This window comes from Chinchilla lanigera, unplaced genomic scaffold, assembly GCF_000276665.1.
Source record: "Chinchilla lanigera isolate Chin_1 unplaced genomic scaffold, ChiLan1.0 scaffold00060, whole genome shotgun sequence".
Lineage (NCBI taxonomy): Eukaryota > Metazoa > Chordata > Mammalia > Rodentia > Chinchillidae > Chinchilla > Chinchilla lanigera.
In genome coordinates this window covers 12,203,825-12,220,341 of record NW_004955461.1, presented here as the reverse complement: position 1 = coordinate 12,220,341, position 16,517 = coordinate 12,203,825, and the positions used below count along the sequence as shown (strand labels likewise).

General features: G+C 41.4%; 1 protein-coding gene across 3 annotated transcripts in view; it reads left to right on the top strand.

Moving 5' to 3' along the window:
• Window positions 1–14,818, top strand: part of Fam135b (family with sequence similarity 135, member B) — a 298,271-nt gene extending 283,453 nt beyond the window's left edge. For all 3 annotated transcript variants that reach the window (XM_005398048.2, XM_005398047.2, XM_005398046.2), the window contains exons 15-20: window positions 397–488; window positions 2,962–3,059; window positions 4,421–4,572; window positions 7,191–7,301; window positions 9,438–9,551; window positions 14,186–14,818. In XM_005398048.2, the coding sequence (XP_005398105.1) occupies window positions 397–488; window positions 2,962–3,059; window positions 4,421–4,572; window positions 7,191–7,301; window positions 9,438–9,551; window positions 14,186–14,391 (773 nt within the window). In that variant the 3' untranslated portion in view covers window positions 14,392–14,818. The remainder of the gene's footprint in view (window positions 1–396; window positions 489–2,961; window positions 3,060–4,420; window positions 4,573–7,190; window positions 7,302–9,437; window positions 9,552–14,185) is intronic.
• The last annotated feature ends 1,699 nt before the right edge of the window (window positions 14,819–16,517 follow it).

Below are 16,517 nucleotides of genomic sequence, written 5' to 3'. Positions count from 1 at the left end.
TTGGCAAGTGCAAAGTCTTGAGTTCAACTACTGGAAAAAAAAAAAAAAAAAAAAAAAAAAAAAAGTTCTGGGAAAGTAGAACATGCTGAGGAAAGAGGATAGGTAGTGTGGTCCAACTTATGCTGCAAACAGAGTGTTTCTGAATCACGTGTTAGCAGGACAGAGCACAGTTTCATTAAGTCAAGAATACTGGACAGGGCTTACCTCTGTGTATGTCTGCCTGGGAGACAAGGCAAGCAGGGCTGGAGTTGTTTCTTCTGTTTTTATCATCTGCTTAAAAACTAATGGGAGAAAAGTCAGTGGAAATAGGGGAAGAGAGAGAGAAGATAGAAATCCCTCTTGCTACTTTACCTTGATTAACCGCGGGGCTGGGGTGGGGGTATCTGTCATTTTCAGGAAATAGTGCGGACCTTCGGCTGGTAAAGACTTTCATAGAACTGGGGCTTCCTGGAGGGAAACTGGACTTCCTAATGTCTGAAAAGAATCAGGTATGACAAAGCCAAAAAATCCTCAGGCTTGAATGAAAACAGGAAGCGAGCTCTGAGAAAGCCCTGAGAGCAACATGATGATTTGTGGAGACTGGAGGGGATCTTGCAGAACAATGCTGACAAGGCACTTGGAAAATTTAGAGAACAAACATATTGTTTTCCTTTCACAGGGTGAGGAAAAAGTAAGAAATGAGAACAAATGAACCATCTGGCTGAAGCCTTTTAAACTGACAGAGAATTAGGGTAGAAGTGATCTTTGACACATCCATCATTTGGGGATCTGTGGATCCATGCTGAGGGCAGGGCATTGCCACTTGGATCTATATAACCAAAGAAATAGAAAGATGACTGCTTTGTAGTCAGGGGTAACCGTGGGAACCTTTACCATTCAAAGGTAGATAGAGCCTGGGGTGCTACTCAGGTGTCAAGGTCAGTAGGACTTTAGTGACTTAGGCGTGTTGCTGTAGATTTTCACCCTCATGAAACTGAGACAGATGAATCCTGAGTATCATTTGAAGGAATAGAACTGTTTATAAACAAAGGAACCCATTGACAATTGGAAACAGCAGTTGTACAGAGAGTCATGGACCCTGGAAGGTAATGTCTCCATTTGAACTGTTAGTGTTCATTTGCGTTGCCTGCTCTTTGACACTTCCCACAACTGAAGGCCTACAGCAGCTCCAGCAGGGTGCAGAAAAGTGTAATATCAAAATAGTAAAGAGAATCTTTATATCAGCACCTACTCTGTGCAGGACACTCTATTCCTGTCTCTCCATTTCATATTCAAAACTGTTCTATTACCTGTTGATGCCCCCATCACTTTACAGAAGAAAGAGTGGGGAGACTCTGGAATTTAAGTAGGGTTCCATTGTCAGTCTGACCTGGAGATGAAGCAAGAGGGACCCAGTCCTAAGAGAGGTTTCCCAGAGACTTCACAGGAAAGAGCAGGGAATTGAATGACTAATATTTGCTGACTTGATTTCTCCAAGTGAGGATCTTTTTCAAGGAAAATGAGTACAGTTAGTTAGAGGGTCTTGGCCAGTTAATAGTCTTCCCCTGGGCCCATCCAACCATTCTAGTTGTTGTCTCCTGACAACTAGGCCCAGCTTGAATTCCAAAGAAACTTTAGGCCTGGATTTCTGTTACAAGGCCATTAACTACAAGGGTTGGCCACTCAGCATTGACTATATTTGTTCTGTGTTGTGTTGAAAATCTCATAAGCAGGTCCATTTGTAATATTCCTTTTAAACACTTGCTTGGGAATTCCTCATTTTTTTCCCACCATAGCCAACTCGGGCTTCATAATTACAACCATTATTCAAATAATGCATTCAATTAATAATTGACCGATGAGGAAATGGGCCCTGAAAGGCAGAGGATAATGGCTACAGCACCGTCTGTCTTAGGAAGGTTATGTTTGTTTTAATCAATTCAAGAGTAAGTTGCAGTCATCCTGTTTAAGAGATAAGATTTTGGTTCAGACTGGGGGAGCCACAGATTCAATTCAAAATCCCATGGAGAAAGAAGCTGCAAATAGGGATCCTTTTCATCCGTGGAGTCTATGTGACCTATTGGTGTTTGTGTTCCTCCTGCCCTCTCCTTGTTACTGAATGGCAGGCAACAGGAACCTAAAAGCCTTCTCCTTTCTACCACTTTTTCTAAATGTGCTCTTTTTATGACAGTCTGATGAATATTCATAGGATCTCTTGTTCATATTTCTTAATGCTCAGCATAGGTACAGGCAGTACAGAACATTGTTACTGGGCTCCAAGTCTGGGAGAAGTTTTATTTATAAATATTGATCCTAAATCTACTTATTTGTGCTTCCACCCATATTTTCAAATGTTAGCCTTTAAAGTTGCTTAGTTTGTCTGACTCATGGCTATTTTCCAAGTAATCAAGTCTTGTACAGTATTTCTCTTCTTCCTTTAATGCTGCTGTGTCTTTTGACCATCCTTCCTACGTCATGATGGCTTTTACTATCTTTGCCAAAGATGATCCCTGCCCTTTGGACATAACCTTGTAGCATAGCCCAAAGGCTGAGCAGGCTAAAGGCAGGGGCTTTGGAATCAAGCTTGTGTGGTGTAAACCCCAGCACATGTGAAATGAGTAAGTGGACTCCCATATCAGAGCCTATTTCCTTCTCTGTGAAGTGAGTACAGCAGAACCAATGGACATTGATGAGACACTGTGCATGAGAAGTGATTGCAGGCACCATATGCATTGGACTCTACACCAGCTCTTCTACCTCACCCTCCCAGCTCAAAGCTTCTCAACTGCACCATATTTCTTTATTAGAGCACCAGTCTATGGACCTTTTGCTCTGAGGTCAAATCTCAGCCTATAATGCCAAAGTTAGGCTTAGACCCACTACCAGAATGCTCCACGATGGTCAACAGAATCTGATAGTTTGTGCACAAAGTGTGCCTCGGGTAGAGTCTCTCCCAACACCCTTTCCTCTCTCTTCTTCCAGATGGACACATTTGCTGATTTTGATACCATGACGGATCGGTTATTAGATGAAATCATTCAACACATTCAGTTGTACAACCTCTCCATATCGCGAATTAGGTAAAAGGAAACCACAGGTAGTTAATGCTGAGGGGAGAGGAGTGACATTTTTTGAGTGTTTGTTGTACGCAACTTTAGAATAATGCCTTCTGTTAGACACTGGGATAACTTATCTTGTGACTTTTGATGTGATTTATTACTCTTAGGCAGCAGCGAGTACCAGGGATGGTTGACTCACACATCTGTCACAATATGAGTGTAGAGAATAAATATTTTGTTACTCCACAAAAAGAGTATTGTAACTAAAACAAAAATCACTAGGTTTAAATTTCTGTTCTGATATAAATTTGAATCTTGACTGTAGGTATCATGTACCTTGTGTGTAACTTTTTGGAAGTTCTCTTTATCTCTGAGCCTGTATTATCTATTAATAGAATTAGCACTAAGGAGATATGTCCAATGAGAGAGCTTTAACCAGTGCTAAGTACATCCTCACTCTGTGATGAAAACTCTGGTCTACCTGTTTTAATAACTAAGGTCGTAGGACATAGCTTACACTATTGAGCATATAGCTATAAGGTTAAGCCCTCAATATGCATTATCATATTTAGTCTTCAGAAATAGCCTATCACTTTTTTATTTTACTGCTGAAGATTTTAAAATGTACCAAATAATGCACCTATAAAGGTTTGGTAACAATGAAAGGACAAAAGGTAGGCCTTGCAATTTCATAAACTAACACATTTCTTTTCTTTGCTAGTTTTATTCTCATCATGAGAAAGGGTGCCAAGTTATACATCTCATTTAATACGGTTTCAATAACAAGTAGTTTAGTTGGAAAGCAAGAATGTATTGAGTCCATGTTTCTGTGAGTACCAGTTTGGCTTCGGCAGACCACATAGCAGGGGTTTCAAACACAGTTAATGTGTTTAATAACAACTCAATGATATAGATACTGAACAGAGAACAGGCAGCTCAATAATTGTGTAGGTTAATGAGACAATGAACATAGCTGAAGAGAGAGTCCTCGGTCGGGTTATGAATGGCCTTGTAGACCAGGCTAAGAAGCTGAGATGTTATCTTGTAAACGGCCAGGTGCGGTCAGTACTCAGATATGTGTTTTGAAAAGGAGTCTCCTGACAGTCATGCAGACGGAGAGGAGGCAGGCGTGGGGACCAGTCCAGCGGGGAGGCTGCTCTGATAATACAGAGCCGGGCAGATACCCATGCTTCTGATCGGCCACACCAGCACAGTTGGCATTCATTCACAAGGGCCCCACTTTCTGAATGTGGCCAGATTTTGGAGAGCAGAGGAGGAGGAACTGGTAGCATTTGTTCTCTTTGTCAGCTCCCTGAACCCAATGGGTTCCTGCAGCCAGCCTTTGCTGTCACACTCATGCACACTCTCTCTGTCTCATATAGCTTCATCGGCCACTCTCTGGGCAACATTATCATCCGGTCAGTCCTCACAAGGCCCCGGTTCCGGTATTACCTCAACAAGCTCCACACGTTCCTATCACTGTCCGGGCCTCACTTGGGCACACTGTACAGCAACAGCACCCTCGTTAGTACAGGTGAGATTCCTCCAACCCATCATGCCTCAAGCTTAACGTGGGATTCAAGACTGGAAACTGGGGGCAGAAGTTCTTCTCCATGGAAATCTGTGACTTTGGAGCCTCTTGCAAGCATGGGGTGGTGGAGAGAGATCTGAGCTGAGAAATAGGGCTCTTCCATTTGGGAGTTGAAGGAGGTTAAGCAGATATTTTCCACCATTATATCTACCTTAAAACTTTCATGAAGAAAAAAATTGATATGCTTGAGGTTCTGACTAGAAGAAGCTAACTAACCTTTAGGAAAGTTCCAAGGCCATTTAAGTAGGATAGATTCTACTTAGTTAACTTGTTGTAAAATAAAGATCATGTGTGAGTGTATGAGATGTGATCACAAAATAGAGTGCACAACGTGGATGAGAACATAACATCTTCACATAAATCATCATGAATATTTTGAATCTATTCAGAACACAGAGGCAACCATGAGACCACTTCTGAAAAAAGACTTCCAGAACTGCTTCAGAAAGTATCAAGAAGGATGGGTTAATTTTTTGTTTGTTTGTTTTTGTTTTGCTTCCTGTACCAGGAATTGAACTCACGACCTTGTGCTTGCCAGGCAGGCGCTGGGCCGCTGAGCTAAATCCCCAGCCCAGGATGGGTTAATTTTGTTTGAAACAAGGAGAGGTATTCTGAGGGAGATTAATAGCAGTGTCTTTTAATATAATACAGTTTAAAAGCACTTTCAATACAATATTTTGTGGATATACTTTGTATGTTTTATATAGTGTACATTTATGAGACATGTACATATATTTGTATACATATGCATAAACATGCATATGATATGGGTGTGCATATACTCATCCCTCAGAATCTGTCAAATGTTAGGTCTGGGACCCTCCACAGATACCAACAGGCATGGATGCTCAAGTTCCTTGGGTAAAATAGTGTAATATTTTCATACAACCTATACACATCCTTCTGCATACTCCGAGTCATCTCTGAAGTACTTATAATCCCTATGACAACGTGGATACTATACAAATAATTGTTTTACTCTATTGTTAAGGGGGAACTATGACAAGAAAAAATAGTCTAACCATGTTCATTACAGATACAGCTTTCCATAACATAGTCTGATCCCACTGGTTCAATCTGAAGATGCATAAACCGCACTTACAGATGGCTGAATCTGTGTTTTGTGTGTGTGTGCCTGTGTGGGTATACATATCATTGAGTTCTTATTAAACAGAAGGAATCAACAAAGAAGTTAACCATAGTGTATAGATAGTCAAGTACAGGTGAATACGATGATGCTTGCTTTGCTTCAGCTTTGAGGCTACCACAATTTCATCCGTGCTCTAAGGAAGAGGGATCATAATAATAAGGAACCAAAGTTCAACGTATTTCGGAAAAAGTAAGTACATAGCAGGAAGAGTTTCCTATGCAGAAGTAGAGATATATGGAGTAAAACTGGAGCATAGTATAATCAGCACACTGCAGGCAACTCTTTGCAACAGAAATGCAACATGCTCAGCAGGAGCAGAAGATGGTGGATGAAGGACACAGCTAGAGCCAGATGAGAGATCTTGCAAGATATGACAATGTGTTAGCCTTCCACATGATGTTTCCAATGTGGCTTAAACTGAGGAAGTGGCACGACTTGGGGTTTGGAAGCTGATATAGTTCATTGGGTCTTACAGAACAGTAAATGGTATGTTAAAATATGTTCCTAATCCAAATCCATCAAGTAATAGGACAGACAGCTCTAACGAGCTATCCTCTCTGCCCATCTTTCAGTCACTGGCCCTGCTTGCCTGGATGGTTTGTACACTTATATGGGTTCCTAGAGATGTGGGGCAGGTGCATTTTTGCATGGAAGTTTTTCTAAGGATGTTGTGAATATAAGTGTGTTGGTGGTATGATACTTAACAAATACAAGTTTTTTCCTCCATTATTCTGACTTTTCTCACAAACTCATGAAGACAGCTTTGGACAGAAACATGTGAATTAAATTACTTTTCCCCACAATAATAATCATGAAACATTACAAAAAGTTAGAACAGGAGGTGTTACCAGTGCTTTCTCCACTTAGAGAACCCATTCCACTTATATTTCTACACATATTTATAGGGCAGTCATATATATATATATATATATGACTGCCCTATAAATTCAGCATATATATATATATATATATATATATATGCTGAATTTTATTTACTGCCTCATGTTTTATCAAATTCACTTGTTTGATATTGTGGCAGTCCTCACTGTCATCAAGTTAGTGTCTGCATAAGCAGAGCTGAATGGGTTGGCTTGGGAATGTTTACTTTAGTTCCCTAGTATCCTAAATGGACCTGTAAGGAACGTTTTATATATTTGCACATCAGGGACTTTCTTCTGGCTTTCTTTCAGGAGATTGAATGAATCAAAGGATACTTATGGTTTTGGGATTCCGAAAGCCCATTTCCCTCATTTTGCAGGATGATTTAATGGCCACAAATATGAGAAGATACAAACCCCTACCTTCCCAGCTATTTGCATCAAATTCACTCTTCTTATTAACTAAACACGTCCCTCTTTTGTTTTTGTGTTGATGCACATTTTCTCAGTTGTGTTTTGTTTTGCCCCCCTAGGCCTGTGGCTCATGCAGAAATTAAAGAAATCTGGGTCCCTTTTGCAGCTGACCTTCAGGGATAATGCTGATTTGCGCAAGTGTTTCCTCTACCAACTAAGCCAAAAAACAGGTGAGTGGTTCCACCTGCAGCTGTGCTTGCGATTTTGAGCTCCAGACTCAACTCCTAAAGCACAAATTATCTTTAGTCCTATGTTGATCCACTCATGTGAGGTAAGGGAAGCCTGGCAAGCAGTCTCCTCAGTCTATTAAGATTCCAGCAGCCTCCAGGAATTCAGCATCTCTTGGCCCACATAGCACATGAGAGATGAAAGCCAGGATGTGTGAAGGGTCACTCTGACCCACAGAAACTGCAGTTTCTACTTCCCAATAGTCTTTTAGTGCTCTAGTCACATAGGGCCAGGATCTGTGTGCCATCCTCACCAGGTACAGATTGACCTACACAAAGGCTGGATGACACAGCCCTGTAGGTTGACTGTGTGGTGGGGTCGGATCCTTCTTACACAGGCCTAACCTTGCCCATCATTCTGCAATGAGGAATGCAGACAGAAGACCCCACCTGCACCAGGGGTATGATCACAGAGCCCAGTGCCCATCATGACCCAGTGATCTCTATGCCCAGTACAGGATTAGAACTACCAATTTAATGGCCTGCTCAGTCCTGCTAAGCAAGCCAGCCTGGTCCAGAGTTAGTCCACTGGCTCATAGCCCTCCATGATTCTGTAAACACTTCTAACAAGTTAGCACTTTCAGCAATGAGTGAACATGGCAAAACTACAGGCTGCCATATGACACTGGGCAGTCCCTCTCCTGCTGTGGGCCTCTGTGTGTTAGGTTGAAGGCTCAGAGTTGCCTCTTGGTGTGGGAGAAGGTAGGGCAGGATTGCACAGAGAGGAATGTGGACCGCAGTGTGATCATCCCAGAGGCCTTAGTTTATGCAGCATGGAGTTAGGAGATGAGGCAGCCCTACAGGGCTATCCTGAAATGGCATGAGGGGTCAGCTATATCCTACCTAGCCCCTTATCAGCCAGCCATTGGTGCAAGCTGTCTTCTAGTGTGTGATCTTAAAATGTGACCTTTGATGTAGGTGGGGGCTCACCACAGCAAAGGGTCACCTAAGTGAATGCTGTCAATCCTGCTTCTGCCCAGCAGTATCTGGGGGCTCTGTCTTGAGGCCGGAGCTGGGTGGTCACACGCACCCAGGTCCAGAGCTCGTCATGGGCTCTCAGGCCTCCAGAACAATGTTGCAGGTGTTCAGCTTGGAAAATCCCTCTGTGTCATACATATCTGAGTACTCTTGGCCCATAATATGGTTATTTTGTTCTCTCTTCTGCCCTCCTTCTTCTCACAAAGTGTCCCCTTTCCTCCCCTCCCCCCTTCTTTCCTCTCCAAAAGGGTGATAAAAATATATGGTGAGCATTTAAGTAGAAAACAATTATTACAATAAAGCACATTGCCATTAATGCCCCTTAAAATACTCTCCCTTTGAACACACTTATTCTATCACTCTTGACATTTCCAGAAGCAGTTCTGGAAGTCCTTTGCTGTGTCTTTATGAGGAGTGATTAAAAAACATAGCAAATGCTGCTACCAAGTTCTATCCCATGGAAAGATAGGCTGATAAAAGCATTACTGTGTGTCCTCATCAACTGTCTTCACTGGACCTGCACCCTGCCACTTCTGACTCATCAGCACAGTCAAAATGACCACAAAAGAGAAACATTTTGCATCAGTTTGGGACAATGAGGCAGCCACAACAGCGTAACTAAAGATAGGAAAGAGGCCTCAGGATGTGACAAGAACTATAGGATAAACGTGTTTGAAAGGAGCAGGAGTATTTTGATGTGGATTAAGAGCAGTGCATCTTTTACTATAATCTTTTTCTTTGAAAAATTTAAGCATTCACTGTAGTGGTCAATCATACCTTATACTTCTTTCTCTCACTAGCTTGCTGTGTCTCCTTATCTTCCCAGAGTGATGAGAAGCAAGACTTCTTTCCCCTCTCTAGTGCCAGGGCTATAGAATAGAGCCTCTGTGCTCTCCTTCTCACAAGCACCTGCTAGCCTCTGTATGGGCTGCGCATCCTTAACCCCAAGGACCAAGGCCCCTCCACACTGACACATCAGCATCTGGCACTGCCTCACTTAGCCCTGTCTAGGGCAAGTCTGTGGCATGTGCAAAGCAAACCAGAGGGTGTTCAAGGTGATACTTCCTGGATGAGAAGCACTCACCTGGCCTCTTGTTCCAGGGCTGCAGTATTTTAAGAATGTCGTGCTGGTTGCTTCTCCGCAAGACCGCTATGTCCCATTCCACTCAGCCAGGATTGAAATGTGCAAAACTGCCCTCAAAGACAGGCACACAGGTAAGCTGCATTTCATACCTTAAAATGTCTCCTGATTTCCAAAGCCAAAATAAATCCATGACGTGGATGCTACTGACCAGGAAAAGCTGGCTTTGGGTTACACAGTGAGCATTTATCGTAGAACTGAGTGGCAAGGCAAACATAGCATATGTGTGTTCAGTGCCCCTGGAGTTATTGTCCTCATCATACATTTTTGTAATAAACAGTCACTGATTCTTCGGACCATGGAATCATCCTTCAGCTCCTTTCGTGAGCCAGCCATCTAAGCTGAAGATGGACAGAATTTGCCCTCAAGGACTCACTGCCCAGCTGAGGCATTGCGGGAGCAATAGCAGAGACAGCCCCATGGGGGAAGGGTCACGGGGGCGCGGGGAGCAGCACCAAGGTGGAAGAGGGCCTGGGCCTCAGTCAAGCAGGATGCTTGGACGTGATGGAGCTGCCTTTTAGATAGGAATTTTCCAGGCCTCTAGAATGGGGCGAAGGGCTGGCATTCCTGGTTTCCTTTTGATAAATTAGCTTATTTCTATGTCAGCCATCTTGATTTTGTTTTTAGAAAATTATACTTTTGTTGTATTTTAAGATAGTTAAGAAAAACTTGTCAAAGGTCCAAAAGTTTGGTAATAATTTATACATAGGATATTCTAAATTTCTGTGGGGATCTAGGATAGCCAACAGGAATTTTAACATATAAAAATTTTAAAAGAATATACATATATATATAATAAAAGAATATATAGAGAATTTAAATATATATACATACACACACATATATAATAGGATTGTATTTTTACTGTCACATATATGTACTGAAAAGTAAACTGAGACACATTACAAAATGATACACTTTTAGTGAAAAGCACTCATTTGTAGAATATGTGAAAAGTCAACTTTATTTCAGTTAGTATGGTCACATCATATTCTATCTCTAACACTATTCAACTTTCATGCTGCCTTCTAGCATTTTTGTATGTCATGTTGGAAGTCATAATTTTGTATATGATTCAGTTTATCATGCTGCCATATCCATTTTCCAATATTAAAATACCAGACATAATTATTTTCTAGAATTATGCTTCATTTATAGATGTATCATGTTAATAAACAATGCCCCAATTATTAGACATATCTGTTACTTTCAGAAGATTTTTTAAAAATTTGGAAGAATATGTGGTAAAAGCCTTTATTCATAGGTTTTTTTTAATCAATCTACAGTATTTCACTGAAATAGATTCTTAGTTATGCCTTAATCAAGCAAAAATATCAAAACGTTAGTGCTCTTGAAGAGTTTTGCATAACTGATCCTAAAATAAATTACATGGCAATATTTGTACTGTGTGTTTGGAAATTAATTTTATTGGTCCATTTTAGATATACATAATGCTCACATTCATTAAAGGGAGTTTGTGCCTGTGCATGATATTTCTTGATTCTTTTTTCCCTGGGCCCCTTTCATCCCATCAACCCCCCTTCCCCTCCTTATTTACAAAGGTTTGTTTTCACTTCTTTTCTTTATTTCTTTTCCCTTCTTTCCTTTCCCCTTCCCCCATCCTTTGTTCCTCTTCCCATTTGAATATTTCCTTCCTATTTCCTAGTATCTGTTATACATTTTGGTCCTTGTTTACCTTTGCAGTTTCTCCCACTAGAGAAACAATGTTATATTTAAACCTTTTTTCTGATTTATTTCATTTAAGAGTATGGGCTCTTTTTTTCCCCCTTCCTTCACTTCCCCACTCCTCCTTCCCTAGTTACCCTTTCTTCTGAACAATTTCTTCCTATTTCACAATACCTTTCATACACATTGCTCCTTATTTACACACTTGGTATCTCCTACCACAGAAATGATGTGACATTCACACACGTGTCTTTCAGAATGAGAGTATTCCTTATCACATTGTACCTCTGGTGTAAGAAACCAAAAATGTAAAGAAGACCAAAAATAAATAAATACATAAATAAGTAAATATGGTATTCCTGAGATTAACTATTAATAATATTTGCTAATAATTTTTCCACATGAAATTTCAAGTGCTGATACTCTTTCTTACATAAATTTTTATCCATTTTTGCTTTTTCCTAATTGCCCCTTGAACAGCATCATACTGTAACATCTGTGGCACTAAACAAAGGTTCAGTGAATTGAATGTCCCACTTTTGAAGGCAGATGTTATCAAACATAGTCATTGCTCATGCATCTCTGAACTTCTTGCTTGTTTGCCTTGTCTGTCTGTCTCTGTCACTGTCTCTCTCTCTCTCTCATCTTGGAGAGTAAACTCATAGCCTGTACATAGTAGGTAGGCTCTTTACCACTGGGATACATCCCAATCCTCTATGCCTACTTTCTTTCTTTGCCCTGTCCCGCATACTAGGTATTGAACCATTGAACACAGGACTTTTGTACTGAACTCTACCTCCAACTCCCATGATCTTTCAGAGACAGGGTCTCACTAGTTCTCTAAGTTTCCCGGGTCACATGGACTTGAGATCTTCCTGCGTTACTGTGGAAGATTTTTCACACAGGATGGAGGGAAGTGTGAGGAGTGCCTGGTGTGAGGCTAGTGTACTCAACAAAGAGCTGTCTCTCTCACTCTTCAAACTAGAGACACCATATTGTCTTCATAAAACTGTTCTGGGGGATTCCAAGACTATGCCACTATGCTTGACTCTTGCCTACGTTCTTATCACAGATATAAGATGAATGTGTTTATATATTTAGGAAGATTTGATGTGCAGTTTAATTCCTACTGATTTTTGCTTTTGTTTTTTTAAGCACACATATTTCTATTTCCCAAAAATTCTGAAATAAAATGCCTCCCAGTGGCATCTGTTCTTTGTATCACCTTCCAACTTATACACTACATTTCCATATAGATAATTCATTCCTATCCTTGAAGTTAATCAAGACAAAAAGGGTGCTTTATTCTTTAAAAAGTTAATTAAAGACAGGCTATATATGATTTTCAAAATTACTGAACATTTTCTCAGAATTCATGGACCTAGTAACATCTCTGCAGAAAAAATAATCTGGTTGAGAAATAACTGTGTCTTGTCTTTTGTATGTTTTTCTAAATGACCTCTGGCCTTTATCATATAAAAAATTTAAGCAAACAATTGTGTTGATGTAATAATAATATATTTGCATTTCTGTCTGTTGGCAACATTCACGTGATATTACTGATCTTATGTTGTATTTGTATGCATCATGTTAGAGGGGTACAAATCATTTAACCAGCCCTTGAAGCCTTGTTTACTTAACCATTCCTTTGATGCTGAATTTTGGCTGATCTCCATTTTCCCTCCAAATGATACTTTAGGCATAAAATTTTTATGGCATAGCAACCTTGCAGCATGGCATTACCTACTGTAAAGACCACTGTTCAAACACAGTCATGTACACTTGGTAAGAATCGTAACATTTATTTTAATGCCACACTTTTTCAACTCAGCTAACAAGACCACGACAGAGGTGTTTCACAAACAAATCCCTAATTACTTCAATTTACATTTCACCTTGCTGTACTTCAAACCATCTGTTAAGACACTGGGGAGGTGTAACGAAAAAGAAAACCCATCTTTCCTGAAATTGTAGGGAGTCCACTGCCCTCTTGGCCTTGGAAAGCAGAGCCCCAAATCATTTGCCCTGCTGCTAACTGGGAGTGAAAGGAAAGCTATGGCTGACTCCCATAGGATGGGGCATGGTATGGAAGAGTGCCCGACTTGGGGCTAGTGTATTCAGCTCTCCCTCTCACTGTGCAAACTACAGGTGCCACACTGGCTTTATGAAACACAACTTGTTATTTGGAATGAGCCCCAGATTGTTACAACTGCTGGTTACTGTCTCCCCAGTGAGTCAAAAGTAAAATATCCTAGCCCTCAGGATCATCCCGGAAGCTGTCTTTACATAATGCAAAAGTTGCCATGAGCAATGTTGCAAAAAGGCAGAATCCAAGTCAGCCAGGTGTGAATTATTGTAGACTCAGTTGCGCAAACTTAGTTCTTGGTTAATTACTCATTGTCACTGCATGGCTTTGGGGCCCTCATTGTCTGCTGCAAAACTGCAATGGAGACATTATTCCACTGGAGGCAGAGCCCATTTAGACTTTTAGTTAGAAAGATAAGACAAATCGTCATCACCAACAAAAATGTGCTACCTCCTCCTTCTCCCTGGCACTCGTTATCAAGGAAGCAATGAAATGCTGCTTGATTTGTGAAATATATAACATAGAAGTGTCTGCTTCCCATCTCCCTTGGGATGCATCCCAGCACTTGTGGCCTGCTGAAGTGGAACTTGACTCTCTGAGGTCCTCCTCCTTAGTTCCTCCTCCTCCCCAATGCCCATACTGAATGGACAGCACCCACTGAGGAACCCTCCCCGCTTCAGGCATGGCTTCTGATGCCTGGGCTTACAAAGCCACTATGTGCGATCCCCTTCTCACTGTCGAATATTGTAATTTTGTAATTTCACCTGAGAACAAGAACTTGAAGTTTATTTTTTATTTATTTCACAAATATTAGGGGGAGGCCAGAAAGTGTTCCATAATGTTCTGCCCAGGGTAGGATCCTTTCGTACATCCAGTGTTTTTCTCTAAATCCCATGGCTAACTTCTACACTGGCTTTTCATCCTTTTTCCTTCTAGGACCGGTTTATGCAGAAATGATCAACAACCTTCTGGGTCCCCTGGTGGCTGCCAAGGACTGCACTTTAATCCGACACAATGTGTTTCACGCCTTGCCTAATACTGCCAACACCCTGATTGGCCGTGCCGCGCACATCGCTGTACTGGACTCAGAACTGTTTCTAGAGAAGTTTTTCTTAGTGGCTGGACTCAACTACTTCAAGTAGTGGCTTCGAGGAGGCAGGCAGAGGGTAACTTGCCAGAAAGGTTTAAGGTTAACTGAATTCTCTACTGGAGACGGGTTTTTATACACCTCTGCTGTTCGGGGAGGAACTGACTGAGAATGTCAGGGAGGGATAGAGCTGAGGTGGAACTAGATCACAGCCCTTTTCTTTTAGGATTTAAAACAGCTGAACATATAGTGTAAAAGACAAAAAACTTGGCTTTAATTTGTCTGGCTGCCTGGGCTCTCATTCAGGATATTTTCTAGGAAAAAAAATTGGGGAAAATAAAGAAACAGAATACTTGGAATTAGTGAGCCCACCTTTTTAATCACTACAGCTCACAGAGATCACATCAACTTAGCTAGATTTGTCCTGTATCTTACTAGGTCATAGCTTTATCATTTTTTATTAAATTAAGTGCACACAAGCATTTCAGAACTCAGGTTATCCTCTGTGCAGAAGTGAAACATATTTGTATAAGTAGAGTCCTTATTAGATTCAAATGTGCCATTTGTTTAAATGAATGATAACCATTTCCACATCTTCTCTTCATGTTTTCTAAATAAGTGCAAAAGAATGAGTGGTAATCCCCAAATTATTACATAGTGGCTGTGGTGGAGGTGAGTTAAAGTTAGGAGGGGTAAGTGCAATGTTGTTAATAAATACAAGTTTGTTACAAAGAACTATGGGGAATATATCGGACTAGTTGCCACAATTTTTCCTCAACATTTTCTATGCATAGCCTGGCCCACAAATTATTTTTATGATTGCTTTACACTCTGTCTGTACTAGGGAAAACTGAGTGAGACTATATTTAGCAGAAGGGGGCATCGAGATTATGCACACATGGGTAAAATTCCTGCTGATACACTTGCAAAGAAATGCTGTGTGAGCACTGGATGCAACTGCAAAAACACTGAACCATTAATATGGCCAGCTGCTTCTCCTCTCCCTGCAAGGAGCAAGACATCCGAATGGAGGAGCACTGGATAACAACCTCAGGGGAGCTCTCGGAAGGGTGCTGGTTATCTTACCATGGAGATGTCTAATTGCCTTAGGAAAATAAAGGGCTAGGAATGGTCACCATTGACAAAAAGTGATAGAAAACGGGGAGAAAAGTGAGATCAGGTTGGAGAACAAAAGCCAGACTGAAGACTCAACCTAAACTACTGTTGGTAAGTGACTTATGGGAATACAGTGGCTTTGTGGGCCTACGCATCAGAAGCCATGCAGAAGGGAAGAAGTGTACAAAAGGATCAGGATATTTCATAAGACCCCAAAGACTGAGTACTTTGTAGAAGCTAAGGCAGGCTTAGGAATCATTTAGTTGTAGGCAAGGAATACATGAACTAGGACTGTTGGATGAATAACACAGGAGAGGAATCTTCTGGAGGTAGAAACTCCTGCTTCTTCAAAAGGTCCCACCTGCAACATGCGAACTTATCTCATCAAGCACCCTGGCCGGCTGCTCACGCCCTGCAATAAAGCCAAGTGAATCTTGGGTCCTCTGAGTGTTTTAGATTTTCACACATTAAATGCAGATCATATGGAACCCAACTTTATGAGAGAGTAGACTTGTGGGTTTCACCCAAAAAAGTGGTGGTGGGAGGCTGTTGAGGGTTTTGCAAAGGCAGATTTCCTCACTCTGGATTTTGGGTTCCTCCGTGGGTCTTTTCTGAATGTCCCTGATACCCTGGTCTTATCACATAGTTTAGCTTAATCTCCTGGTCACTTCCCTACTGGGTATTTCTCCTGAATGCTTGACTCGGTGCTGGCAGACACTCTGGCTCCTCATGAGCAGCAACGCATTCATGCTGAAGCCAGCAGACACTTGCATTTTGGTTGTGCAGCTCATGGTGGGGCGTTTTCTGGCCTAGCCACATGCTCATGCCCAGACAGGACCATAGGTTGGTGGCAACTTCTCCTTTCCAGATTTAACTGGAGCCCTGCCCTTCTGAAGGGCACATTCCGTGTTGTGTTTCCAGTTCCCATCAGCCACATGTGTCATTCCGTGGTCATTTCTAAGACCGTGTAGCCAGCGGTTATGGAGTCTGGATGAATCTGATGATCATCTCCTTTTCCAATAACCGGATCCCATTTTTACCTTCAATATGCTGTCTGGACGCAGT